Source organism: Vitis vinifera, chromosome 17, assembly GCF_030704535.1.
Source record: "Vitis vinifera cultivar Pinot Noir 40024 chromosome 17, ASM3070453v1".
In the NCBI taxonomy this organism is placed as follows: Eukaryota; Viridiplantae; Streptophyta; class Magnoliopsida; order Vitales; family Vitaceae; genus Vitis; species Vitis vinifera.
This window is the reverse complement of record NC_081821.1, coordinates 1968401-1995856: the sequence shown is the minus strand read 5'-3', so window position 1 is coordinate 1995856 and position 27456 is coordinate 1968401. Positions and strand designations below refer to the sequence as shown.

Sequence of the window (27456 nt, the reverse complement as noted above, 5' to 3'; positions counted from 1 at the left end):
GCTTATCCAAAAATAAATAAATAAATAAAGCAAAATTATTTATTTTAAAAATACGTAAGTTTTTAATTAATTTTATTTTTCTTTCAAAATTTCGAAAACCAAATATAACCTTTAAAATTGAATTTTTGAAAATATGAGGGAAAAAAAGAATAAAAATTTCCCGAAAGACTATTCTTTATCCTGTGCCGACGGCTGATTCATTATCTAAAGCAAAATTGTATGATTTGATTCAATATGATATGGATAATGTTTTTAATTCGATTCCGATGAGAGTAGAATTAGATCAGATATTATCGTTAGAAAGGAACCAGTGGATTCGAAAAATGATAAAAGGAAGATTTAATTGAATCTAAGCTTCTCTTTTCGCATCTGATTTACTGTGAACAAGGAGCTTAAGACAATGTACAAACAACTAAAAATACAGAAGATTCTGATTCTGATTCCGATTGGTATATACACAACTCCAGATCATCGATCTCGTTTTTTGAAGGTCAGATCAGATCATCGGCTCAGATGACAGATTGTTTACAGATGAACGGATGCGATAGAAGCTGAGCCGCCGTCCACCTCTTTGTTGAATCCTTCTGTAGACAACACTCGATGAAGTTCCGGAACTCCTCCGATACGCCCTCTGGCAGCGCCGGCTCCTCGCCGAAGCATATGGCGCACATGAGTGTTGCCCAGTCCGGCTTCTGTCCGGCCGGCAGTAAGGGAAAGTGACCGACGTAGAGTTCTAATAGGGTGAGACCTAAGCTCCAGATATCGCCGGAGTAGCCGTCGTAATTGGAGCCGTGGGAGTCGGGGTCGAACCGCTCCGGGCTCATGTAGGCGCAGGTGCCCACGTAGGAGTTGCAAGAGTCGAGCATGCGGCGCATGATCTTGCTCACTCCGAAATCGGCGATCTTCACCTCCATGTTCCCGTTCACCAAAAGATTTGCGGGTTTGATGTCTCTGTGGATGATCTTGTGGCTGTGGAGGTAACTGAGGCCGTTCAGCACCTGACCGGCGACGCCAGCGAGATCCACTTCCGAGAAAGTGCCTTTGGTTTCCAGGAGGGTTTTTAAGGTACCGGCGTCCATGTACTCCATTAAAATCGCGATGTCACCGGAGGGCTTCTGGAAGATGCCGTGACACTGGACCACAAACGGCGAGTCCGTAAATCGGAGGATCTCCATCTCCCGCAACACCTGACGGCGGACGGTGGGGTCGCAGTCGCCGTGGACCACCTTGAGCGCGTAGTTCGCTGCAGTGCGCTTGTGCTGGACCTTGTAGACGGTGCCGCCGTTCCCGTGGCCGATCACTTCGATCTTCTCAAGGTCGGCGGCGGTAGTGGCGCCGGAGGAGAACGGGAGATTGGTGGGAGGAAGGGGAAGTGGGAATCGGGGACGGCGCTCGGAGATTTCAGGCAAGGGGAGGCGGAGGTTGAGCTGCCGGCGGTCTCGGACTACTGCCATGTGCTAACTTGCGCCGATGGGTGAGGCTATAGTTGATAACGTTTTTCCTTTCCTCTTGAGACTTGGGGTTATATAAGTGGGATGAAGAAAGCACGTGCGTGGAGGCCGCCGTGGGGCATCGAAACAACGTCGAAAGACAGGTGCGCCAGTGGGCCCCACTATTTTTCATTGTTCAGCTATTTTAAATGACTAAATGGCGTCTCTTTATTGGTGGAGTTGGTTTATGTTTAATGTTCTTAACCCCACGTGATGGAATGGGCAACCACCGGTCCCCATGGCAACTGGAGTCGTCGTTTCTCTTAGCTTTATCATAGTTGGCGTGACGGCCCGGGCTATTAATATCACTAACTCCAACTTGAGTTATATTAATAAATAATTTTCCAAAATTACAAGCACATGTTAAAACTTGTACCTAATAATTTGATTAATTTAACTTTTAATATTAAAATATAATTTTGTTTCATTCAAAATTTGAATTAATTAAATTAAAAAATAAAATCAATTAGTTCAATTCAATTTAATTTCGGGAGTCATCATGGATGACGTCGTGCAGAATGGCTCCAAATCTAGTATTATTCCATGGGTTTCATGAATTCCCGGTGGAAATTATTTCCAACACGTTATGATTTTCTTGTCCTTTTTTTCTACCAATAGAAATCTTTTCCTCCTTTTATGTCTGAGGAAAAAAATATGAATCTTTTAAGTCACAAAATTATTCTAAGTCAGCATCATGGATTTAGAGCACATAAATTTTAGTATATATAAATCAATTCATAAACAAAGGGTGTAATAAAATAGAATAAATTGAGTTAAAAGAGAAGTTGGCTTCTAATGATGAGACACGTGGATACACATAGTCATTCTAAAACCATTAGTGTCTTCCTATGTGCGCAGCAACATATCCTTTATGGTGGGTATATAGGGAGACCTATTAATTGATCGTCAACGAAATATTAAAGAATTATATAGAAAAAAAATAATTAAGACAAAACGTAGGGTTAAACATGTTTGTTTGATTCGACGTAGGAGATAGTTTTCTGTCTTCGGTATTTTGTTTCATACATTTCAAAATAAAATATTACTCATTTGTGAGAAAGATAATTCGGCCTGACTTTTAAATGTGTCTACTTGATTTAAAAAAATTATACTTATATAATGTGAGTTCTACTTGTATAATATTATAAACTTTCTTCATTATTCGATATATAATACTAAAATTATTCTTATGCAGATACAATTATCCTAACTGTGTCATATGGGATTGTGATAATATAGACATTATCTGCGCTATGCTGAAAGGAACCCTCGTTACTTTAAAATGTATTTATAAAATTAAAAGAAATCTATACATATATAGAATTATGAACTTTCTCCTTATCTAATTAAAAGTAACACTTTAGAAGTTATGTTTTATTTCAAAAGTTGTTTTTAATGTTTAAGTAACTATCTAAATCCTCATTCCTTGTTATGTTATAAAAGCTTGTTTGAAGGTAATTTTAAAAGGGACGAAACTATTTTGTGATGCTTGAAAATTAAGTACTTGACAAACATTAAAAAAATCCTTTTAAAAATTAAAAAAAATCAATTTAGATGGTTTTTCAAATATGATTTTTTTATTTATTGTGTAACTCATTTTCAAAAAAAATATTATAGTAACACTTTTTTATTTACATTTAAATACCATGTGATTATCTTTAAAGACATTTTTAATAAAAACACAATAAATAAAATGGTTTCCAAACGAAATATAAATAAGAAGTAATAAACTAAGGGGGTGTTTAATAAGTCAAAAGAGGGAATGAAAATGAATATTTTGTTTCCATTCCTATTTCTTAGTGGATATAAATGAATTTGATGATTCTATTTCTATCATTTTGATGAACTTAGGAATGCAAAATTAGATTAATTATTTGTTTCCATTCTAATGTTTGATAATAATAGGAATAGAAATGAAAAATAAATAAATTTACAATAATATCATTCCATATAATTTAAAATAATAATTTTTTTTATTTTTAAAAAATAATTTTGGAGAGTTTTTTTGTTATTAAATAATAAGACTATATATATATATATATACTCAATAAATAAAAAAATTAACCATAAAAAATCATATAATCCTAATGTACAAATATTTAATTATCATTTTTATTAAAAATTTGAATAATTTATCATGCTTAAGTAGTTATAAAATTATATTTAAAAAATATATATATTTATTATAATATTTAAATTCTCAAAGCTAATAAATGTTTTTCCTATTTCCAAAAGAAGAAATAAAAGAATTCAAATTTCATTCAAAACCCTATAAATTATAAATTGAAAATTTTTTTCTAAATATCGTGGAAGGTTTGATTGATTCAGTTTGAGAGAATCACTTGTTGCATAAAAATGGATGATGAATGAGTCTCTAACTTTGCAAAGAAGATAAGTATCGGACTTGAAAAATGAGATAAGATGGTAAAATAGTAAATTTAGGTTATTTTATATTATCAAATGGGTTTAATGAATCAGAATATTACCTTTGATGAATTATTTATAAGTTCGATTTGATTTATGTCTGAATAATTTTTTATTTAATTTCTATCTTCTTAACATTTATCTAAACATAGGAATAAGAGAGAAAATGAATAAGATGTCTATTCACACTTTTTATTTTTGTATATCAAACACCCCCTAAAAGTAATGAACATTTTTTATTTAAAAAAAAAGTGTTCAAATTGTGGGTCCTTTACGCCTCCAATAAATTTGTAAGGGAAGGATATTGAATTATAATATGCCAAAAAAAAAAAAAATCAAAAAGGAAAGAGAAAAGACCAAAATTAACTACTTGAAAATGGGTTCAAATCATTGAGTATGGAAACCAAAAGTTAAAATATTACTAGTTTCCAATTTTATTTTTTTTTGTGAAATAAAATATGTGAAGTCGTGAGGATGATGGGACAATGGCCAAGAATTCTCAATAATTTTTGGCGGGCTTGATGTTGGACTCCACCTTTTCATTTATATATATTTTTTTCTGTTTCGATGGGCTCCTCTCCCATCAACAATGCAACTTGCAATATTATCTTGACAAAAATAGAAAATGGGAATATCCAGCCACCCCCTCCCTGATGAGCCGACAGGTTTGGTATCAAGAAATAAATATATGGTTCCACCACTTTATATTTAAATTTCATGTCTTCCATCATATTTTATTTTATTTTTATATTTAATTCTCATATTGTTGTGTGTTCATTCAATAATCCAGATTCAATCATACATTTCAAAAAAGTTTAGAACATGTTTGACAACCGTTTTAAAAAATAATATTAAGAAATAGTTTTTAAGAATAATTTTTAAAAGTTATTTTCTAATTTTTATATAATAAAAGTACGTTTGAAAATCTAAAATGTTTTAATTTATTTTTAAATATATTTTTTATATTTAGTGTTTTATTTTTAATTATTTTATATATTTGTATAATTACTTTTTAAAATAATTATCAGAAAGTAAGTGAAAATAATAAAAAAATAATTGAAAGATATTTTTTAAAAATAACTTTTTTTTTTTTTTTTTTAAGAATAGAAAAAAAAACAAGTTTTTATTATCAAATATATCTTTTTTTGTTTTGAAAAAAAAATAATTTAAAAACAGTTTTCAAATGGACCCTTGAGCTTTGAATTTAGTATAATATTTTTTAACTTTCAAAATTTAGGGTTTTATTTATTGGTATAAACTTAATAATATATGTAAAAGATTTAAATTTTGATCTCAATATCATATCACGAAAAATAAAATTAAATATAAATAAATAAGATTAAAATATACAATGAAATGAGATTGTGATCAATATTAAATAAAATAAAATAACACTTGCTCACTTTTAATTGGTTATATTTTATTACCAAAGCAAAACATGCGGATATTATGTTTGGGCATTCATTAGCCCCCAAAAGGTCATCTTCTTTTCATCATTTGAACTATGTGCATGCATACTTCCAATAAATGGGCCCTCCAAACTTTTAATTTATTTATTTATTTCTTAAATTTTCTAACAATCAACCAAACGGTCAAATTTTAAAATTGGTGGAGTATGGATTTGATGGCTCAAAATTTTCCAAAATTGACTCCGTAGCCTCCAACAAATATAAGCATGATAATATATTAGGTGGGTGGGGCAGGGAACTGGGAATGAGGAGTTCCGGGAAAGGGAGAAAAGAAGTCAAAATCAAAATCAAAGGCACCACCACTAGGACTAGGCACTAGTACATTACGAACGTGGGCACCAATCTTTCCCTATCTCCCCACTTGCAGACAACTCGCCAATGATCATCATCCATGATGTCATTCAAATTCAATATAGTACCATTATTTACCAAGGGTTTTACTAAAATGCCCAAAAGGGTCTCCATAATTCAGATCTTTCTCTCATTTTGTCTTATTGGTCTCATATTTTCATACTATTTCTCAAAGCTATTGGGTCATTGATGACCTTTTTTTTTTAAATATTCTTAAAAAATAGTTTTTGAAATCCATTATTTAATATTTTATATAACAAAAGTTTAATCTATATTTAATGTTTTTAAGTATGTTTTATTCTTATATAATTATCTTTTAAAATATTTTTTTTAATAAAAAAAACTAACAAATATTCTTTTTTATTAATTTTCTTTTTCTTTTCTCACTATTTTTTGGAACCAAATATAATACCAAATATAGTATTCTCTTTAGCACATGAGGCCACCAATCTTTTTGGGCTTTTTCTAGGTTCTACCTCTTTGAGTTTGGGTTAGAAGTGGGCTTGTGGCCATTAAAACATACAAGGAGAGGAGAGAAACTTTTGAAACTTATAAGCTTGTTGTTAAGAGATGTCAAAAATAGAAAAAGAATTCAAAAACAAGTTCAAAGCTCAGACCCATATCTGAGAGTAGTTTAAGTGTAAGTCAACTTTTATTCGAACATTGAAATGGAACAAGTTCTTTTGATGTCCTAATTTTGTATGAACCAGATGAATGTTGCGGGTATAACTCTAATGAAATGTCTTTTAGAAAGGATTAAGAGAAGAGTACAAATATATGAACACTTAAATTTCTGAACTGTCTTTCTCACTCTCTTCTGGAAAGGCATCTTACTCCCAACTTCACTCCAAAAAAGCAAAATTAGCATATCATAACCCCTTTCTTTAAAGAGATTTAGCATGCAGTCAAACATAGCATAAAGCTCTTCAACAATCAGATGTAATAGAACATTGCACAGAATGAATAAATGGGTTACCAAGCCCTTTGTTCAGCTACTCAAATCTGATGTTTGAGAGGTGGCACCTGTCATATAGCTCATAGGACCATTCTGCTAACCTTTCCTGAAAATGGTTATGGCCAGTAGCTTGTACAAAGTTCAGTTGAGGCCATGAACAATGGTCACTCTAAGAACACACCCATCACTGGGCTGAAAGAAGCAAATCGTTCATAGCTGAACACAATCAAGAAGCATGAGCCAGAAACAATATAACACATATGTAATAATTTGATATACTCTGTGCAAGGACAAAGAACTATGGTCACTATGTAATAATTTCAAGTTCAATCAAACTAAAAATGAGATGTGTCATGAGCATGATGTGGGAGTAATGGTAACAAGGGAGTCGAAAAGTTTACAAGGATGAGTAGAAAATTCAGCACATTCCTTTCTTTGAAGCTAAAATTCTACAAAACAGGAGAAACAGAATTAGACATGAGTATGATTAGCTAAACTCTCTAGTAAATTGCAATACATGGAGAGCAGACATATAGATTATTTGGATCAATGCATCATTCTTCTTTTCTCTAGTTGTTTCTCCCTCGTTACCAACTTTTTTCAATCATCAAACCATGTGTACTGAAAATGACAATCATGGTTCAGCATTCTGGCAGCTGTTCGAATTCAAAGTTACCAGCTATATGACCTTATTCTTCTCGATTTTCTCTTTGACAGACCCCTGAGAATAATTTGAGCCCACTACAAATAGCTTTCCGCCTCAGATATTATCCTCTATACAAGTACTTCGAGAGAGGGAACTTTAGGCTCCTTGCTACCTGTCAATATTCAAACACGGCAAATTGATGAACAAGAAAGTAAAAATAATGAATAGAGCTTGATTTTGTTATAGCTGAAAGAAATAATGGAAATGTTCAAGAAAACATATTTCGTTGCTGACCTTCAGAGCCAGATCTTCAGAAATGGTAGCTCGGTATCGGGTTGAGCCTTCTAATGGGCAACTCCCTCCTTTGCTAATAAAATTAGCATTACAGAGACTGGATAGCTGCAAAAGAACATCAGACATTAGACCACTATCCCCATTACCAGCTCCCAAGCCTTCATTTATTTGTTGGTCTTCACCCAGTGAACTTTCTACCACAGATGTGAGACACTGAAATATGGCCAATAATCTCTCCAATGGGAAAGTTCCAGGTCCCTTCATAAGCAATTCCTGCTCTGCTGTTTCTTTCTGCTCCATTGATTTTTCAGAACTCCTGAGAAGGAAGAGATCAATCGCAGGATGAGATTTATATTTCAAGGTGTGGTACCAATAACATGTAACATTCAAATAATTAATAATTAGATTTTCAATGGGACAACTGATGGAAAGAGCAAGAATTCCTGGAAGAAACTTGCAAATTAAACCCTATGATAATAAATCTTTGCAAGAAAATGATTCTATTGGAACAATCAGAACATTAGCTAATAAATTTATATATAGCAATATTGATGAATACAACTACAGTACTTAAATAGCTTTACAACCTGAAAGCCCACCTATTTGTATCGCTCTATACTACATTATATAACACATTAAATATCACAATTGTTAATACGCTTACTTCCTCTTTCGTTTCCGATTATCCGAACCCCCAGTGGAATCAAATAGTGATGCATCAAGGGTAGCTGGGTTTCTTGAAGCAAGGAATGCCGAAATAATAAGATATTTTGCAGAAGTAGACATATGGAAATCGATCTCATCAAAAGCTTCACGACCTCCCAATTTGTTTGCATTGCTTTTCCGCTTCACTTTCTCCTGCTTGGCTTCAACTTCAGGGGAAGGCTGAGATTGAACTTTAAATATTTCATTCAGAGCAGGAGCAAGATGTGGTTGAAGGTGGCTAAACAGCTTTCTCTTCATGTCTTCATTGGGAACAAGTCCAGGATCACTCAAGGGTTCACAGTATTTTTTAAATAATGGTGAAAAGGCAGTAGATAACTCATCAACCCGTCTAGTAATTCTAGAGAAAGTCCTTAATACAACACTGTTTGACAAGAAACAGCAACAATTCCATTAATTAAATTACATGAAGTAAAAGACCAAGTTAGCAAATTAGAGAAAAAACAGGCAATTCTTACTCAAGAAAAGAGGAATAGAGCTTTGGGTTTGCTTGGTTCCTCATGAAGATTTGGCGAAGACTATCCTCTGTATAATCAGGAAAAAGAATCGGGATAGGTTCAACATAACCTCTATCTGAGTAATATGCATCAGGTGACACCTTACTGATAAAGATTAGACCCACCTCAGGCATATTTAGAATATCATAAAGCTCAAAGAGAAATGGCAATATACTAGAACTTTTATCCCATTCTCGAACAAGCTCCAAATTGTCAAATATCAAGTAAATCATCCTTCCATTAGCCTGTCCCGCCGGCTTCCTTGAGCTTGATTTCCCTGAGTTCTCCTTGAGAGTATTCAAAACATTAGTTAATGCTTCCCGAAGGGAAACAACAAAATCAGATGGCCTTTCACAGCGCTTTGCGCTCGCATAACCATTGTCTGCATTCTTTCTATGAAGCAGCAGCTGGTTCATGATGGATTCAAACAATATCCGGGGACTGTAACATGTAAGACAGCTTGAGTAAACAAATGGGCGGTTGAGATGTCTGAATATCTGAAGAATTATGCTCGTTTTTCCTGTAGAGGTACCTCCATAAAGAAAGAGAGGAAGCATAGGAGAGTTCAAAGGACCCAACAGACGCATGAGCTCAAGAATTTGAATCCTTCTGCCAGGGAAACTAGATAGTAGTTCATCCAATTTTATGGGTTCCCCTCCAAATACAAGGTCATTGATTGTAAGAGGGTGGGGTTCACTTGTTTTTGTTGTTTCCTCGCCATTCTTTAGAATGGGGGTGGAAGAGGAGGATCGGGTTGTTCTTCTGGTAATTTGTGGGCTTTCCTCTTTGCCCATGTCTTCACAGGCACAGAAGCTAACTTTCTTCAGATCACTAAAAAAAAAAACCCTCTTTGCCCTATGAGTTTACAGGTGGAGAAGATACGTCTCTTCTGATCAATCAACGAAACCCCATTTCACACAAGTAAAAACAACACAGAAAACCCCGAAATCAAAACATTTCTAATAAAAAAAGGGGGCAAGCACAGAAAACTCGATACCGAAAACTGGATGGAGCTACCAATGAAGCCCCCGCCGGACTTGGCAGTTTATGTTAAGAGTTTGGACGGTCTCAGAGGTAAAGGTGTGCGGCACCTGTGTTGACGGCAAGAGGACGTGATGGGCGGACGGCGGCAACGAGCGGTATAACTTACCTCAAGAAATTCTTCCAAAAATCCCTTTAAGAAAACCGCGGATCTATTTTCCTCTGCTTCACTTTTCCCGCCAAAAAGTTTATATCCAATGCGGTGAAGTGCAGGCGATTACTTTCAAATTCAATCTAAATTGTTTTCTAAAAGTACATTTTAATTTATCCTGTTTAATGTTGTTAATCAAAAACTCTTTATTAAACTTAAGAAGAGCCTATGTAACCGTATGATGTGAAAAAAACGACCCAATACCAATAAAAAAAACTGAAATCCCTTATAAAATTTGATGATCAAACTTGAGATGTTATAGTGTATTTTCTCGATACTCACGGTAAAGACATCCATCGTGGATTAAATTGTGTCATATGTATATTTTTAGATTTTATTATTCATATTATAATCTCATTTATTTATTCTTATGTACTTTGATCTTGTTTATTTGTATTCTTATTCAACTGTCTATGTCTCATGATATAAATATTTTGTTTGATACGTAAATATCGTGATCAAGTAATTATTTTACATGTTATGATAACAATAAAATAATAATTTTTTTATAAAAAAAACCCCTCATTTGTGTATTTCTTGAAGTTACGTACCTTCCATGGAATATTTAAAGTATAATGAAAAACTTAAGATAAAAAAGAAGAAGAAGAGAAAACTCCAACTTCACCTTAAAAATAAGGAGAAATATTATGAGAATAAAATAAGTTAGTTGTTCCATAAACTTGTTAATAGATTAATGGGAAAATTATCTTTTGGGGGTAGATGGGCCCCCAAATTAACAAAAGATCCATATAACTCTTTAAATTGAGTTAAAGGATATGAAATAGTAACAGACAAATATACCCTTTAAAAACACATATAAAATATTTTATAAAATTAAGTTAAATAATTTTTTTTCAATAATTTTTTTTCAAAAATACTAAATTAAATAAAAGTAGTTTTCAAAAATATTAAATTAAATAATTTTTTTTTCAAAAATATTAAATTAAATTAAAGTATTTAAAATATATATTAAATTAATTTTTTTAAAATATTAAATTAAATAAATATATTTTTTAAAAATATTAAATTAAATAAAAGTATTTTAAAAAATATTAAATTATATAAAAGTATTTAAAAAAAATATTAAATTAAATAAAATTATTTTTCAAAAATATTAATTTTTTTTCTCAAAATCAACAAAGGGCATTTTTGGAAATACTGAAAGATGATATCCTTCAACTTAATTTCTATATTTTCATTGGGTATTAGGCTCAAATTGAAGTGGACCTTTTGTTAATTTGGGGGCCTATCTACCCCTAAAACATAATTCTCCCTAGATTAATAGTAATATAAACATGGTAATTGTGTGGTCGGCCACAAATTGTCATAAAAACTTATTATATTGTTAATTTTAAATTTATTCATTTTCCTTATTTTTAATTTAATTTTTTTATTTTCTTTTATATTTTTCTTCCTATATTGGTTAGTGCTCGAGTCAAACTTATGTTTCTCATCGGTACATTCATGTTGTGCATGTTGAAGGATAATGGGAGTATATTTGAGTATTGTTGAGTGATTTTCCTGTATGAATTTTTTAGGCATAAATTTTGAGAATGCTTGATAAATCAACTTCACGACTTAAAATCATTTAATAATTTAATTTTAGTTATTTATATTAATTTAATAAATTCAAATAATTTGTAAGTTAATTTAAAAAAAATTGTAATATCTAAAATAAATAATAAATAATAAATTTTAATTTAATAATTTAAAAATAATTTTATTTAAAGTCAATTTTAATAATTAAGTAATAAATGTTAAATTTTACCGAACACCCACCGGGTGTCGGTCCGTAGGCTAAAAACAAACTTCACAAAGCCCAAACCTCCAAAAAGCTCCAACCATGTTTGGTTCCTTCAACTTTCAAAGCTCGAACCATGTTTGCCCTTGTAATTAAAATCTTTGGATCCATCTAGAGAGTCTAGAGATGATAGCTAGGTTACTACAAATACAAATTTGAAGTTTTTACACTTACTTTCCTCAGTTGTGACGAGCGCACGATTTCAAAGTTAAATTTGATTTAATTTCTAATCGTACATCTAACCAAAAAATCGAATTCTCTAATATTAGAGGTAGCCAAAATCCACCAAGTTATGCCTCCCTGGACTCAGGCTCAGCCTTTCCCACACCAAGAATCTGACTTTCCGCCGTTTGCAGGCGACGCAAACAGCTGCCACCTTGAAAATTATTAAAAGAGTGAGTTGATACGCAACCCATTACTTAGATAATTCCCCACAGTCCACCCACATGCGCTGATTCTCATACACATCAGATCCAATCTTTCCAATTAAATAACCAATCAGACAAAGAGACAACTCATCACCGATTCTGTATATTCCTCCTGTGTCCGCCCATTTTTCTCTCATTTCCGCACAACCCATTTGGATTCCATTGCATCTTCAACCCGTTTTTTTTTTTTTCTATGGCTTCTCTCAGTTTCTCTCCCATCAGAGCCAAACCCTCTGGCGGGGACTTCCGGCCGTTTCGCAGGCAGAGTTTGGCTCGGCCCAGCAGAGTTGCGTTTAGGGTCTTTGCTTCTGAGGGTCAGGCTGAGCCTGATCTGAGTGTCACTGTCAATGGATTGCATATGCCGAATCCTTTTGTTATCGGGTCCGGTCCGCCCGGGACCAATTATACCGTCATGAAGAGGGCTTTTGATGAAGGTTGGGGTGCTGTGATCGCCAAAACGGTGAGTTTTTTTTTGTGTTTAAGAGAGTCTGTTTGGTTTCCAGGAAAGTGTAGCAAGTTGACTAAGAATTGAGGTTTTTGAATGTTTGTAGTAGGAGTCTCTGTTCAGTGGAGGTCGAACCCTTGATTTTGTTAAATTTTCTTAGCAACTGAACAGGGATCAATGATTTAAAGGGTGAGGGTGATTAGGGTGGCAGTTTTGGTTGTTATTCTTTTTGTTGAACTCTAGTTTTTGATGTCATATAGATTCAGTCACAAAAATAATTTTGTAGAATTGGTTATTTCATTTGGTTGGGATGTATCATAAATGCAAGTCTTTTATTTCATCATTTGTGTATGATTTTAGGGTGTGTTTGGCATATGGGAATAGGAATGTAACCAGGATGGAAATGGAGGTAAATCACAATACTTAGTAGAACATAGGAATCAAAATGTTAGTGAGATTCTTGTTCGTATTCTAAAAAACTATCCTAACACATTAATGAAAGGGGAAGAAATTTATTTCCCACCCCCATTTTCTATTCCTGATTTCCAAACAGTGCATGAAAAGCTGGAGCTTCATTAGAAAACTCATTAGGTTAATTCAATTCGTGCCACTGTCAGCAGGCTCAGATCTATGTTTTATCCAGGGGCCAGATATTAATTGAAAAGAACTGTCACATATACATGTCTCAAGTATTGGATCATACCTTGAAATTTTTACAGTATGCATTGCTAATTTTACATGCATGCTGAGAATTAGAATTCCGGCATAATCCAATCTGCCAATATCAACTTCTTATCACCTCCTCAGGATAGTCTGTGCATCATGTTCATTTCTGTATTCTAACGTGTCTGTTTTCGAATTCTTTTGATTTTTTTTTACACTGAGTTATACAGGGACTACTACAGTATGATTTAAATGGATGCTTAGAACTATGTTCGCAGAAAGGTGTTGTGATAGATTGCTGGGGGCAGGATGGACAGTATTTGGATGAAATGGAGAGAGATCTTGACAGGACAATGCACGGTTCCAGGGTTCCTTTTTTTTTTCTTCATAAAAATATTAAATGGATGACTTAGGTTGCTATAGTGGTGATCACAAGAATGTTAGTTGTTAGTCATGATGATGGATGTGGTTTTCTGGAGGAGTTGGATGGGGATACCTTGAACTCACAATTATATAGTTCAATGTCATAAAGTTTGGACAAAGTCCTGAATCACTTTGGTTTTAATGCTCTGATGAGTCACAACAGTTGTCAAAGGAGCTTAACTAAGCCTGAGCTAGCCAGGAAACGTTTTAAATCTGAACAGATATCATTCTTATTTCTAAAAATTTTAGGAATATTTTGTTAATCACTTGTCATGGGAGCTGTCAATGTATTTTCCCTGTTTGGTATTGGTGTACCTTCTAGGATGGTGTTCCTTCTTTTTCTTCTTCTTCAATTTCAGATTAGTTCTGCGTATACTTGTCTAACAGAGGAACCACCTTGAGAAATTTTGATCCTCAAGCCTCTTCTTCGATTTCAGATACATTTGAATGCGTCCTCTTCTAAAAAAGGAACACCTACCGCCCTGGTGTTGCTCCCCATCAAAGAGATTTTGGTCCTCAAGCCTAGGATGGATGACCTATCCACAGATTCCTCTCATTTTTCAAATCACTTTGTTATGCACATCCTTCTTCCTAAGGAACCCCTGATGTTGCTTCCATGAGAAGAGATTTTGGTCCTCTGTGCATCCTCTTTTCACAAAGCCCCCTGGTGTTGCTTCCCTGAAAAGATCTGTTGGTACTTGAGTCTCTTTAACCAAAAGCATTTCTGGGATGTATCCACAGACTCCACACATATTCAAAGCACTTTGATGATGAGGAAGCACTTGTAGTCTTTTGGGCATCCCAAAAGATGTGCCAAACTGGTTCTAAGAAAGGAATCCCTGAAAAACCTACTTTTTGCTAAATATCGGTTCTCTATTGATTGTCTTTAGACTAATGGTTAAATGTCCTGTTTTTGCAAAAGTTAAATCTCTAGCACTGTGTTGGAAACTCATTACCAGTATGATCCATTCTTGTATATTGTTTATTGTAAATTTATTTTTCTGTGGTATTACTTTTTGAATTTGTCCTCTATGTTTTAGAACCTTTTGCAGTCATAAAACCATCCTTTTAAAACCTGGTGCTACAGACAAATTCCTATCAAACAAAAAAAGTCAACTCTGAATAGTTCTAAATTGATTGAATTTATTTAGTACTACACCCTTTGTTCATGTTGCTATGGGAATTTCCATGTTCACTCAACAACCATATATTAGACCAGGTTAAAAAGGAAGGAAAAAAAAAAGGAAATGTAACTAGGTGCATATTAGAATAATGTTTAGGGTAAGTGTTATGCAATTCCTTCTTGTCTGAGATTACAAAGAAATAACCACTGATCTACTGGGGAAGCTACACCAGCATCACACCAAGCTCCTTTCTGGTTCAAAGAGTCGATTTTAATAACATTGCTTAACTTGTTTCTGGAAGCCCTCTGGCTTTGGCTTGAAAACAACTTCTAAGTTAAATCTCTTGAGCTGAGAATTTAGCGTCTCCCTGGACTGTTTGTCATGTTGCACTACCCAGATTATTAAAATTAACCCAGAAAGTTTCTTCTCTTATTGTCAATTTTCAGTATCATTATGTGCTTGATGTCTTTTCACTAATCTATATTTGCAGAAATTTTGAGGGAATGAGTCAGAAAGACTTTTTATCTACCTATTCCTATGTGGAAAGCAAGGCATTTGCTCTCAAATTATTATTTTGCCAGGTGTCTCTACTTATCAAAATTTTTTTTGCCAGGTGTCTCTGGATGCTGCCAAAGTTATAAATGTAACTCCTCGGTATGCCCGGCTACGAGTAGGAGCAAATGGCTCAGCCAAAGGACAAATTATTGGGTGGGAAAATATTGAACTCATAAGCGATCGGCCTCTTGAAACAATGTTGAAAGAGTTCAAGCAATTAAAAGAAGAGTATCCTGATAGAATACTTATTGCTTCAATCATGGAGGAATATGATAAAGCAGCCTGGGAAGAACTTATCGACCGAGTTGAGCAAACTGGAATTGTGAGCCATCACTTCTTTTGCTACCTATGCTTCTATTTAATGAATACATCTTTAGTTAGAAGCTGTCATCATCTAAATATTCTGATGATTCTGATATTGTTATTTAGGATGCCCTTGAGATCAATTTTTCATGTCCTCATGGTATGCCAGAGAGAAAAATGGGTGCTGCAGTTGGGCAAGATTGTGCACTTTTGGAGGAGGTTTGTGGATGGATAAATGCAAAAGCCACTGTTCCGGTGTGGGCAAAAATGACTCCTAACATCACTGACATTACACAGGTTGGATTGCTATGTTGTTTCTTCTACCTGGTTATTGTGGAACTCCTTTTCAATTTTGATGCATTTATATATGAAGAAGTTTAGCACATGCCTAATGCATGAGAAGCCTGTTTTAGCATCACATCTTTGGGTGGCATGCAGAAAAAAATTAGTGGCCCATCGATTGGGTCGAGGTAGCTTCTTCTTAAGCATCTCTACTCCATTATTAGATTGGTGATGCTTGAATTGGGTTGAATTTTGGCATCTGAAATGTCAAGAAGAGGGATGCAATTCTTAAAACTTGAGCCAAGATTATATCAATTAACAGGCACCACCTAGCTAGCTTGTATGTTAGGCATTTCTGAAGGAAGCAATACAAAAGAAAGCTGGGAATAAATCTTTAGGTGGCTGCTCTTTGCAACAATCATCCTACCAAAACTTAATATGGATATGATGGCCCAAAAAAAAAAAATTAGTACATGATTGGAAATCTTCCAACACTCTCTGATGGTTTTCCAAAGACCAATCCCGTATTCCTCCCTCCTCTCTCTGGAAATCCAACCTTCTTCCTCTTCTTCAAACTTATTCAAAATCTGGGAAAACAAAAACAAAATATGCTTTTTAAATTTTTTTACGTTTTTTGGTGTTTATGTAGAAAAATTCACTTCAACTCAACCAACTAGTGGTATTCTATCTAATTGAGTGTTAGCTTTGTCTTCATTTCTCTTTATGGTATTTCAGTAGAAAATTCACCTCAAGTAAACCAGGGAGTTGTTTTAGACCTAATAGAGGGTAGCTTTTGTTTTCTTTTCCCTGCTTATTTTGAATTAAAATTTTCATTGTGAAATATGTGGTTTGACGCATCATGCTCTTCCTTCAGGGCTTACTTGTCATTCTTTGGAGCTCTAGTTGCCTTTAGTAATGGATTTTCTTAACAATGTATCAAATATAAATATGCTGAATGACATGTTATAAGATGTACCTTCTTTTTGCCATCCCTTTTCTTCATTTTTAAATGAATCACTTTTACTTGTTAGATGTATTTTATATGATGAGCATTGGTTTCTTTAAGGCAACAACATGTAAGCTGAATTTTTTACTCATGAATAACTTCTATTGTGTAGCCAGCTAGGGTGGCTCTGAGTTCAGGATGTGAGGGGGTGTCTGCTATTAACACGATCATGAGTGTGATGGGGATCAATCTCAACACCTTACGTCCTGAGCCTTGTGTTGAGGGGTTAGCATTTTACATTGAGCACCACAGTTTGCACTAACTCATTTGTCATCCTGTAAAATTTTATATGATAAGTTTTGTTATCAGATACTCAACTCCTGGGGGCTATTCTTGCAAGGCAGTCCATCCCATAGCACTGGGAAAAGTGATGAGCATTGCAAAAATGATGAAGGCTGAATTTGGTGAGGACTACTCGCTCTCTGGTATTGGAGGTGTTGAGACAGGTGGTGATGCTGCCGAATTTATTCTTCTTGGAGCAAACACTGTTCAGGTTGGATAAAAAAATGATTCCTTTCCTCTCTCAATCAATCAATCAATTTGATACTTGTACAACTTGTTCTAATAAATGGGTAGAAGTAGAACTTACAGTTGTGGAGAAAGCTTGTGGTCCAATTGGGGTCTCCAGATGCCTTTGGGTATAGACCTTTTTAGGTGAAGCTTCTTGACTAAGTACCCATAGCTGTATTATGACCATGAAGCTGGCAACAGCATTACACACAACTCTGTTTGATATCAATAGAATTTAGAATTGAACACAGTGAAGTTGTTTGACACTTAAAACAGGAAGTTATATTTTGGCCCTTTGCACTCCATTTGTTCAGCCAGGGATTGACTTGATGATATTTTTGACTAAGGTAGTCAAAGTGCTAGTTTTCACATCTCATTCTAAGCAAGGTGAATGTGTGACACAAAACACATCAGCTTGAGGGGTAGTGGTAGAAGTAGTCTTGTTACCAGTGTTTTCAATTTTTTAGACAACATTAGGGTGATTTTGATACTTTATGTCCTTTGGGTACAGATAGAAGAAGCTAGAGATATAACTCTTAATCTTTGTTGCAGTCTTTTACCCTCTCTTTTGTCTCTCTTTTTTTTTTTTCCTTGTTTTCTTAAACAAATATCAGAACATAAACCCAACTAAAAATTGTTATATTTGGGTTTTGTGTTATAAGTTTGAACATTTACTTTTATGCCAGCAATAAAGTAGCTTATTGTAAAGTTCTTTTCGTGTCATCAAAATATTGTGGTAAATATTGCTGCTACCAAATAGTTAGGAATGCTTTTCTTGAGAGGGGCATCATTGTTCATGGTGTCTGTACTGCTTCAGTTCTTGCCAAAAAGATGCTGAAATACTTCTGGCATCAGAAGCAGTTCAGGGATACAGTTATTGTCAACAGACCATGCTTTCTACAAGTTATATTAAAAAAAAGATTCATTTTTCTAAAAGCTACAACACCAAATACTGCCCATGTATTACTAAGTGTATGCTGTGCTATCCATTTTTACTGGCACCATGTCTTCACCATGTCCAGTAGATAAATGGGTCTGCAAAAGTATAGTGGCAATTATAGGAAATTCTTTAGAGGCACAGAAGTGTTATAAAATTTCATTTGGTGTTGCTGGTTATTCTAGGGGCACACTATTTTATTCTATTTAAATTTCCTGGATTTCGAGATATTTCTATTAAACTTTTCATGGAAAGTGATTTACATTTTTTTTTTGTATAGCATTTTCCTTTTTCTTTTTCCCTTGGATATGATTGTAGCTATGTATTATTTGTCAAAATGTTCTCCTTTTAATAATCCCTTTTTATATAGATTTGTACATCTTTTATGTTTTAGATGCTGAATATAAAATGCCATTGTCCTTTACTCATAGGTATGCACTGGTGTTATGATGCACGGTTATGGCCTTGTGAAGAAACTTTGCTCTGAGCTAAAAGATTTCATGAAAATGCACAATTTCTCATCCATAGAAGATTTCAGAGGGTATGGATGTACTTGAAAGTTGAATGCTCTCTGTATGTCAATTTTTAACAAATTTGAGGAAATGCCGGATCTTGACTTGAACTATTTTTTTTTCCCTAGGGCTTCTCTTGAATACTTTACAACGCACACAGATTTGGTACAAAGGCAGCAAGAAGCAATTCGGCAGAGGAAAGCCATCAGGCAAGGGTTACAGTCTGACAAAGACTGGACAGGAGATGGCTTTGTGAAAGAAAGTGAGAGCATGGTTTCTAACTGAAGTCTTCTACTTTGGTAGGCCTTCTCCCTTGCATGTTTAAAAATAAATGGGGTTTCTACTTTCTTGTCTGGTCAAGTGTTTAGAGACTGTAAAAGTTTGGGTACAGAACTCAACTGCATGAAGATATCATGTGTATCTGTTTGAAAATATTTTCTTGGATTTTGTCCAGTGACTTTAAGATAAATATGAATGAAGAATAATTGAATGTTTTATGGCACAACTAGGCTTTTAGGTAATCAGATTTAATGGGTATTTTAAGGATTGATTTGTGATCACTTGTTGTATGCTACTTCGTGTGTAATACACTTCTTGATCACATGCATCCAGACTAGCTCAAAACTTATTTCGTCAGACTAAGAAACTTAGTCATCCCTGTACTGGTCCTTTTCCATTGCAATGGGCGAAGCTAAGCTCCTAGTATCTCCCATAACATCAAACATACAGGTACCAAAAAGAAACCGAAAATAAGAAGTTTACAGGGAAGGAGTCATAAAAGTACACCAAATTTTTATGTTCCTATGCCCTGTGGCTATGTCTACTACTGCTTACAGAATACACTTACCTGAATGACTCCACCAATTCCATCCTCATTCAGTTCTTTCTCCTACAATACAAGGTCCAATTAAATATGTCAACATTCATGTCTAGTTTAGCAGCTATAACATATAGTAGATGGAAATATCTTAGTTATGTCTATGATTTGGCATTTTGGTCTGACAAACTGGTGAACCTAGAGTGGATTAAAAGAAAATATTTGACCCTTGTTTGTTGTTCAAAAGGTTGCTGCTTTTCTTTTTGCAGTTGGAATTGCCCTGATCTTTGATGGATCAAAAGCAAACAAATAGGAAGGTGAACTTGATGTATGCTGTTGATTATACCTTTATTCACATGGAAAACACTGATTAGTGAAAGAAGCTCCCGAAGAACAAACACACTTCTAATTGCATGATCATCCTATTTAGATGCTTTGTAACTGTGTTGTGCTATCTAATGATACATGTAGGCCCTATTTGAGATAACATTTAACAGTAGAAATAGGAGTTGAAGTACTTACTATTACAGTGTGATTGAACTTTTGTTTGACAATATTAACTTAAAAATGCTTTAATTAAAGGATAATTATGATATCTTAGAATTTCTCATTAAACAAAAAATCTACTTCTTTTATCATGTTTGAGGAAAAGCATGGGTCTTTTTGCTTTCTCAAAACGTGGATAAATCACGTTGGGAGTTATGAGATTGAACCTTAAACACAACTTCTAGCGATTTGAGAACTTTTCCCAAACAAGGCTATAATGCTGGGATATTGGACCCTCTAGAATAATAACATGTATCTGTGGATAATCTTTTTGGCTTGAACTCCATTTCAAGCTAAGGATAGATATTGACTTCGGCTATAGATTCCCATCTTCAGCCAAGCAGAGGAAGATGGCTCCCTGCTCTACCTCAGCCATGCCTCCTTGAGGCTTAGGCAAGGATGAGGCAAAAGGGGTGTGTCTGCCTCAATAATCTCCTTTGGAGGCAGTGAAAAAATCTATCTTCTCTACTGATCTTCATGATCATAGGAGTCAAATACATCTCCGTCTATCATCCTCAAATATGCTCTCTAGATTGATGCTAATGACTGTATTTGTAGTAGGGCTTAATGGTTTCAACTACTGAGAACTTGGAACAAGAAGGGGCCTTGATTTGGTGATAAAATATTGTGTTGGGTGGTTTAGGAGGAAACACATCCAAAGCCAAGAGGTTTTAGTGCCTCATTGAGATGATTACACTTCACATCCTTTGGAAACTTTCTTGAAAGTAGATGTATGTTTTTTGAAACAGAAAATGGTTTTCTAATTTAAAAATTATGTTTGACAAATTTTTAATAGAAAATATTTTTTTGAGAACTTGTGGTTTTTGAGATATTTTCAGGTATTTTTTTGTAGAATGTTCTGATATTGCAGGAACTTTTGTATGTTTCAATTTGAGTTCTTGATCAGAATTTTGTTTTTGAAAACAATTGATAACTGTTTTTAAAACCTATTCTTCTAGAATTATTTTTGAAAGTGTTGTCAAACAAGTGTAAGTTTTAACTTACCAGAAGAAATGGTGGGAGGTTGAGGTGGTTCATGTTGGCTCCCAGAGAGTTCCTCAAGTTGTGATTGCATGCTATTAATGAAAGCCAAGGTTTCTTGTTGAGGTTCTTCCATTGCTTCTTTCAGTTTGGTCAGTGTTGTGCAATATGCTTCCTGTCCATGTCACCAGTCTCTGATTATTAGAAGACCAAAAGAATGAAGAAAATGGAACCCTAAAATAACCAAAAAAAAAAAAAAAAAAGTTCTTCTGACATAAAGATTTCAATGACAAACCTCATTAGCAAATTATGAAAATGACCCTTCTATTAATGTTAGACTAGAGATGTATTTATGGCTAATGAGTGTTTTTAGGATTTATTTATCAATAAAGCACTATTGAAATTAAGATTATAATTTTCTTGCTTTTGAATAATCTAAGGAGGCAAGGAAATATTAAGAAAAAAAAGGAAAATTGTTAAAAAAAATAGTTTTTTATTTTTTAGAATTTGAAAAAAAAATTACTTCTGATAATTAGAAAATAGGAAATTATTTTCTGTTTTTAACTTTTAAGAAAAAAAAATGATATATTTAAAGAACATATTTGAGTTGTTTTCATTTATTTTAAAAATAATTACATAAATATAAAAAATGATTAAAAATAAAGTAATATATATGAAAGTTATTTTAAAAACATAGAAAACAAGTAAAAAACATTTTATATTTTTAAATAGGTATTTATTTTACAAAACATTGTAGAACATTTTTAAAAAATTTTTCTTAAAAACTATTTTTTGAAATTATTTTTAAAAATGATTACCAAGCTCAATAATTTTTTGGTTTGAGGGGGGATTTTGAAAATAGTTAGTTTTTTAAAATATTTTTTGAACTTCAATAAGTTTTTTATTAAAAATAATTTATAGATATTTTTATTTATTTTTAGAATAAATTTAAAACATGGAAAATCGATTAAAAATTATAGTATTATATAAACACAAGAAGTCTTGTCTTTACCTGAATAAGTCAATAAACCCATTTCTCATATTTAAGTTCGCAACCAAAATTTTGTTATTCAAAATAATTAAAAATTTGTTTCAAAAAACTGTTTTCTAAAACTTATTTTTGAAAATTGTTTTATTGACATTGAGATTTCACCCGGACTTGCAAAAAGATGACAAAAAGGAAAAGAGCACTGGATTTTTTGATTTCTACATTCATTTTTTCATTAATCCTTTTACCTCAGTACTTGAAAATAAGATTTTGCATGCAAAGAAAATTCTCCTTCTACCTTCTGGAATATTCAGTACAAAATTCAATCAACTTTTCCCACCCAAAAAAAAAAAAATCAAAAGCAAATTTGAGAAGTAAAAGTGAGAGAGTTAAAGTGAAGGACTGAGTATATAAAAATTTCCAAAGAGAGGTGATGGGAGCAAAATGAAAAAGATGATTTCCACTGCCACAAGTCTCTGTCATGAGAGTGAGAGTAATAATAGAGACAGTAGATACTGGAAATATTGAGACATATACATCCATGCATGCATGCATCCATACATGTTCATTAACAGAAAAATTCAAGAAAATAAAAGAAGAAAATTTTAATTATGCATATTTCCCACATACAAAATACTAAAACTTATCAAAAATTTAAATTTAAATTTTTTTAAGAGCTGTAAAAATATTTTCTTTTTCACAATAACCACAGGATAAAACACCTAAAAGATGGGAAGAAGTTCAAAAGATTGGGATTTTTGTGAAAAAAATATTTATGTTTTTTTTTAAAAAAATATTAAAGGATTTTTGTGAAAATTTTAAGGGTGTTTGTATTTTTTTCCATCTTATTACTAATAATCCATTACCTGCTTGTTCTACTCCTGAAGAAAATGTAGATATTCGTAATATTGAATTGAGTCAATCTGTCAAGTCCTACTAACTCTGATTTGTCTACTGGTTTTCCTAGTTCTAGAACTCCTTTGCCTATGCAGGTTGTTGGTCAAGTTGCTAGTCAAAATGTTCATCCTAGGCAGACTAGAGCAAAGTTTGTCATCTGTAAACATAAAATATTGGTTGCCACTGCTACTAAGGAACTTGGGAGTGTAGAAGTTGCTCTTCAACATGAAAGTTGGAAGGTTGCTATGACCGGTGAAATCTTAATGAGAAATAGGACTTGGTCCTTAGTTCCATTACCACTTGGTAGACGTGCGATTGGCTGTAAGTAAGTGGGTTTTTAAGGTCAAAGAGAACTCATATGGGACAATTCAGATGTACAAGGCTCGTTTAGTGGCATAGGGGTTTCATCACACAACTGGTTTTGATTTCGCTAAGACATGTAGTCTAGTGGTAAAACCTACAACTATTAGGACTGTTCTTACTATTGCATTCACAAGGGAGTGACCCATATGCCGACTTGATGTGAACAATGCTTTCCTAAATGGGGAATTACAAGAAGAACTCTTCATGGAGTAAACTCCCAAGTTTAAAGACCCAAAAGAAGGAAAGTTGGCATGCAAACTTCATAAAGCTCTCTTGATGGCTTGAAGTAAGCACCCTGAGCATGGTTTGAAACTTCACATTACATTAATTCAGTTTGGTTTTGTTTTAGCCAAGGCAGATCAATCACTCTTTACTAGAATAACCTCTTATCATTCTACTTTCATTCTAGTATGCATAGATGATATCTTAGTTACATGTAGCAACATTGTGATGACTGAGGAGCTAATATTTAAACTTAATAAGGTCTTTGCATTAAAGGATCTTGGAGAGATCAACTATTTTTTGGGAATTCAGGTTAAGAACACAAAGGATGCACTTGTCCCAAACCAAATACTTGACAACTTTACTTCATAGAGCCAAGATGCAAGGAGCTAAAGGGATATGTACTCCTATGGTCCATGGTAAAAAACCCTTTTCTCATGGGAGTGAAGGAGTTAGAGATGCTCAGCTTTATAGGTTAACAGTTGGAGCATTACAATATGCTACGATGAGCTAACCTGAAATCTCATATAGTGTAAATAGAGTTTTCCAATTCATGCAGAACCCTTTAGAGTCACACTGGAAGATAGTAAAAAGTATACTTCGATACTTAGTAAGAACTATTGATTATGGACTACATTTGAGGAAGTGTATCAATTTGAATTTGGTGGGATTTTGTGATGCTGATTGGGCTTTAGATCATGATGATAGAAGATCAACATCTGGTTTTTGTGTGTTCCTTAGTTCAAATCTGGTGTCCTGACATTCAAAGAAGCAACATACAATCTCTAGGTCCAGCATTGAAGCTGAATACATGAGTCTTGCTAATTTAATTGCAGAAGCCACCTAGTCGCAAGCCTTATTGACTGAATTACAAATTTCTAATGTGAAGCAACCTGTACTATAGTGTGATAATCCTAGCACAATTATGTTTTCATCAATCCCAATTCAATATGCCAGAACAAAGCATATTGTTGTAGTATGTGACTCATATTAAGTGAAATATATATGGAGAAAAATAGGCAAATATCGAAGTGGAATGACGATATTTGTCATTCAAATTTGTATTTTTATTGTTAAGAATGAATAATAGGTTGGGGGGCTCGTGGTACGGTTCGGGGGTATTTTTGGAATTTCAATACTCGAGATTTAATATAAATACTCTTGTATATAACCATAATTCAGATATAATGAAAGTCTTCTTCCTTATTTCTGTAAACGTAGGCAATTTGTCGAACCACGTTAAATCCGTGTGTTTTCATTTGTTTTTTTGTAATTTCTTCATCAACACATATTGAACTTGATTTATACTTCATATGGAAGAAGTTGTCACGAAAAAGAATTGAAGTTGAACATATACCTTCACAAGACCAAGTAATAGACATTTTAACCAAAGCTCGGTCCAGTACCAGATTCTTAGAATTAAGAGACAAACTCAAAGTAGAAAGTATACTCCTCTAAGTTTGAGGGGGAATGTTGAGAAAAATAGTTAAATGGTTGGAATTTAGTTAGGGAGTTAAGCATGTGTCTGTTAGCTATTGGTTCATGAGCTTTTCTGTTATCATTTGAGAATGATATATAAACTCTGTGATAGCTAAAGAAATTAATATCAGAAAATTATTTTCTTCAGATTTCGTTGTCTATTTAATCTAATCATATATCATGCTTAATCTAGACTCATTAAACTCCAGTATATGAGCATGGTTTATTGGTTTCTAAATCCTATTTTTAACTCTTATGAATCAACTCTTTAACTAATTAGGTTTCTTCTTCTTTTTGGTTTGAATTATTTATTGTTTGTTTGTTTTAAAATAAGATCCTATGGGGCTGTGCTTGTTGAATAACCAAATTAGAGAGTGATTAATTAGAACATTAAAAGACAGTGGTATTTTCCTGGAGAGAAAATGGAAAAATATGATTTTTTTTATTTTTTATTTTATTTTATTTTTAACAAAGTCTTGGTAGAGAAGTAATTACCATGAAGTGGTCTAGCTCTGACTGACTATACATGCTCAAACTGGGTTGATTATGTCTCTTTTTCTCATCACTCTTATGACTTTTTCCAGGTTTTCCATCATTGCTGCCTAAACCCACCTGAAAATAATATAAAAAATAAATAATAAAAAAAAGAGAGAAAAAACAAGGAAAAAAAAATGGAGTCATATGGTGTAAAAATGCTTATAAAACATTAATTTTCCTGCATCAGCTGCATGGATCATTCAATCAGACTCTGCTTCCTCATGGAAAAAAATGCCAATTAATCCACCTACCAAATATTCTCAAACTAGAAAAATGATGCTCAAGTGAATAGAGGAGAGTAGTCTTTCTTGGTCAACTCTTCTTTTGGGTTAGAGTAATGCAATTCACTTTGAAATGACTTTTTCCGGGGAGTTTAAATTAAATTATGTTTGAAAAGAAAAAGAGAAAAGGATTTTGTGTAATTTAGCATTTTATATGTAAAGCTTGCTCATCAGATGTTCCACACCTTGATCATGCAAGCAGGTTCCTTTTTAGGCATGCAGAGAGAAAGAGAAACACACACAAGGACAGGTTCCTGTGGCAAAAATATGATTAATTTCTTAAGCATACTGGCATAAACAGAGAGAGAGAGAGAGAGAGAGAGAGAGAGAGAGAGAGAGAGAGTTGTGCAGGTTCCTTTATCAAGCAAATGGTTTCTACAAGCAGAGGGAGGGAGAAAGAGAAAAACCTTCAAGCAGTCTAAGTGAGCCTCAGCCAAAAGCCCAAGAATATGGTTTCTTAAGCATACAGGCATACACACACACACGCACACAGTGAGAGAGAGAGAGAGACCTTCAAGCAGTCCAAGTGAGCCTCAACCAAAAACCCATAAAGAGGATGGCAAGAGATTCTCCTCTTCAGCATCTTCCTTTCTTCTTCTTCTTCTAATCTCCCTCCTCCACCACTAACCCTCTCCCCATTCTCATCACTGCTCCCATCACCCTCCATATCTCTACTCAAGAAAACAAAACCCTCCAAATCCCTCCTCTCATGAGTACTGCACTTTTTATTACAACCCATAGCCATGAAAGAATACAAAGGTGTACAAACAAATAAGATAAACCCACAGTATAGCACAGCCTCCCCATCTTTGGCAGTAACCAATTGGCCCATATATGCATGCATGCATATATTTTATGATGAATGACATCCCTCAGAAAAACACCCATCAAACACTTCACCTTTTTGCTTCATCTCTTTACTCTCTTTTTACATGAGCGAAAGGAACTCTTCATGGGGTTTCTCGAACAATGGGGATGCTTTGTTAGTACATCTACTTAATATTTTGGTCAGTTATATTTCTGCCTTTTTTTTTCCTCTCTTTTTGTACTGCTTATTCCTCTCTCTCGCTTTCTCTCTCTCTCTCTCTTCAGGCATTGCAACAAATTCAAAATTCGTTACTGTTCAAAGTAGGAGCTTCTCTTTATTCTCTCATTTTTGTTGTTCAAGGAATGTTAAATGTACTACTGTTCATCATTTTCTCTTGTTTCAAGCTCTTTTCATTTTTCTTCAATGCTGTACGCATGGAATCTTGCATTGGGAGGAAGCTCTCTAGCCATTTTGGAAATCTAAAAAGCTATATCTCTTGGGCCCTCT

General features: G+C 33.8%; 4 protein-coding genes across 6 annotated transcripts; 1 reads left to right on the top strand and 3 right to left on the bottom strand.

Moving 5' to 3' along the window:
• Nucleotides 1-315: 315 nt before the first annotated feature.
• On the bottom strand, nucleotides 316-1602 carry LOC100254418 (mitogen-activated protein kinase kinase 9). The gene has a single exon (XM_002283044.5). The coding sequence runs from the start codon at nucleotides 1452-1454 to the stop codon at nucleotides 510-512; it is 945 nt and encodes a 314-aa protein (XP_002283080.1). The 5' UTR covers nucleotides 1455-1602; the 3' UTR covers nucleotides 316-509.
• Nucleotides 1603-6993: 5391 nt separating this feature from the next.
• Nucleotides 6994-10040, bottom strand: LOC100243867 (origin of replication complex subunit 5). Its single transcript, XM_010665413.3, has 4 exons — nucleotides 8811-10040; nucleotides 8294-8716; nucleotides 7630-7945; nucleotides 6994-7507 (listed from the first exon to the last, which is right to left on the bottom strand). Exons 1-4 carry the CDS (start codon nucleotides 9641-9643, stop codon nucleotides 7457-7459), a joined length of 1623 nt encoding a protein of 540 aa, XP_010663715.1. The 5' UTR covers nucleotides 9644-10040; the 3' UTR covers nucleotides 6994-7456.
• A 1827-nt stretch (nucleotides 10041-11867) lies between these two features.
• Nucleotides 11868-20442, top strand: LOC100249021 (dihydropyrimidine dehydrogenase (NADP(+)), chloroplastic). 2 transcript variants are annotated; one of them, XM_010665417.3, is made up of 8 exons: nucleotides 11906-12730; nucleotides 15539-15802; nucleotides 15910-16080; nucleotides 17184-17296; nucleotides 17381-17564; nucleotides 18950-19059; nucleotides 19159-19329; nucleotides 20117-20442. In XM_010665417.3, the coding sequence occupies exons 1-7, from the start codon at nucleotides 12464-12466 to the stop codon at nucleotides 19313-19315; spliced, it is 1266 nt and encodes a 421-aa protein (XP_010663719.1). In that variant the 5' UTR covers nucleotides 11906-12463; the 3' UTR covers nucleotides 19316-19329; nucleotides 20117-20442. The 2 variants fall into 2 exon arrangements, with proteins under 2 accessions (XP_002283095.1, XP_010663719.1); XM_002283059.4 differs by lacking the exon at nucleotides 20117-20442 and having other exon boundaries at nucleotides 11868-12730; nucleotides 19159-19532.
• Nucleotides 19645-27136, bottom strand: LOC104882360 (homeobox protein knotted-1-like 1). Of its 2 annotated transcripts, XM_010665416.3 has the most exons (4): nucleotides 26653-27132; nucleotides 25819-25935; nucleotides 21399-21549; nucleotides 19645-19919 (listed from the first exon to the last, which is right to left on the bottom strand). In XM_010665416.3, the coding sequence occupies exons 1-4, from the start codon at nucleotides 26983-26985 to the stop codon at nucleotides 19903-19905; spliced, it is 618 nt and encodes a 205-aa protein (XP_010663718.1). In that variant the 5' UTR covers nucleotides 26986-27132; the 3' UTR covers nucleotides 19645-19902. The 2 variants fall into 2 exon arrangements, with proteins under 2 accessions (XP_010663718.1, XP_010663717.1); XM_010665415.3 differs by lacking the exon at nucleotides 19645-19919 and having other exon boundaries at nucleotides 21373-21549; nucleotides 26653-27136.
• Between the last annotated feature and the right edge of the window lie 320 nt (nucleotides 27137-27456).

Coding starts and splice junctions, on each gene's coding strand:
- LOC100249021 (XM_010665417.3), top strand. CDS start 12,464: ATGGCTTCTCTCAGTTTCTCTCCCATCAGAGCCAAACCCTCTGGCGGG. Junction 12,731..15,538: donor GTGCTGTGATCGCCAAAACG/GTGAGTTTTTTT, acceptor TTTTTTTGCCAG/GTGTCTCTGGATGCTGCCAA. Junction 16,081..17,183: donor ACATCACTGACATTACACAG/GTTGGATTGCTA, acceptor TCTATTGTGTAG/CCAGCTAGGGTGGCTCTGAG.
- LOC104882360 (XM_010665415.3), bottom strand. CDS start 26,985: ATGCATGCATATATGGGCCAATTGGTTACTGCCAAAGATGGGGAGGCT. Junction 25,936..26,652: donor CTCACTTGGACTGCTTGAAG/GTCTCTCTCTCT, acceptor TATTATTTTCAG/GTGGGTTTAGGCAGCAATGA. Junction 21,550..25,818: donor CAGAGCTAGACCACTTCATG/GTAATTACTTCT, acceptor TGACATGGACAG/GAAGCATATTGCACAACACT.
- LOC100254418 (XM_002283044.5), bottom strand. CDS start 1,454: ATGGCAGTAGTCCGAGACCGCCGGCAGCTCAACCTCCGCCTCCCCTTG.
- LOC100243867 (XM_010665413.3), bottom strand. CDS start 9,643: ATGGGCAAAGAGGAAAGCCCACAAATTACCAGAAGAACAACCCGATCC. Junction 8,717..8,810: donor CTCTATTCCTCTTTTCTTGA/GTAAGAATTGCC, acceptor CTTGTCAAACAG/TGTTGTATTAAGGACTTTCT. Junction 7,946..8,293: donor AATCGGAAACGAAAGAGGAA/GTAAGCGTATTA, acceptor CTTCCTTCTCAG/GAGTTCTGAAAAATCAATGG.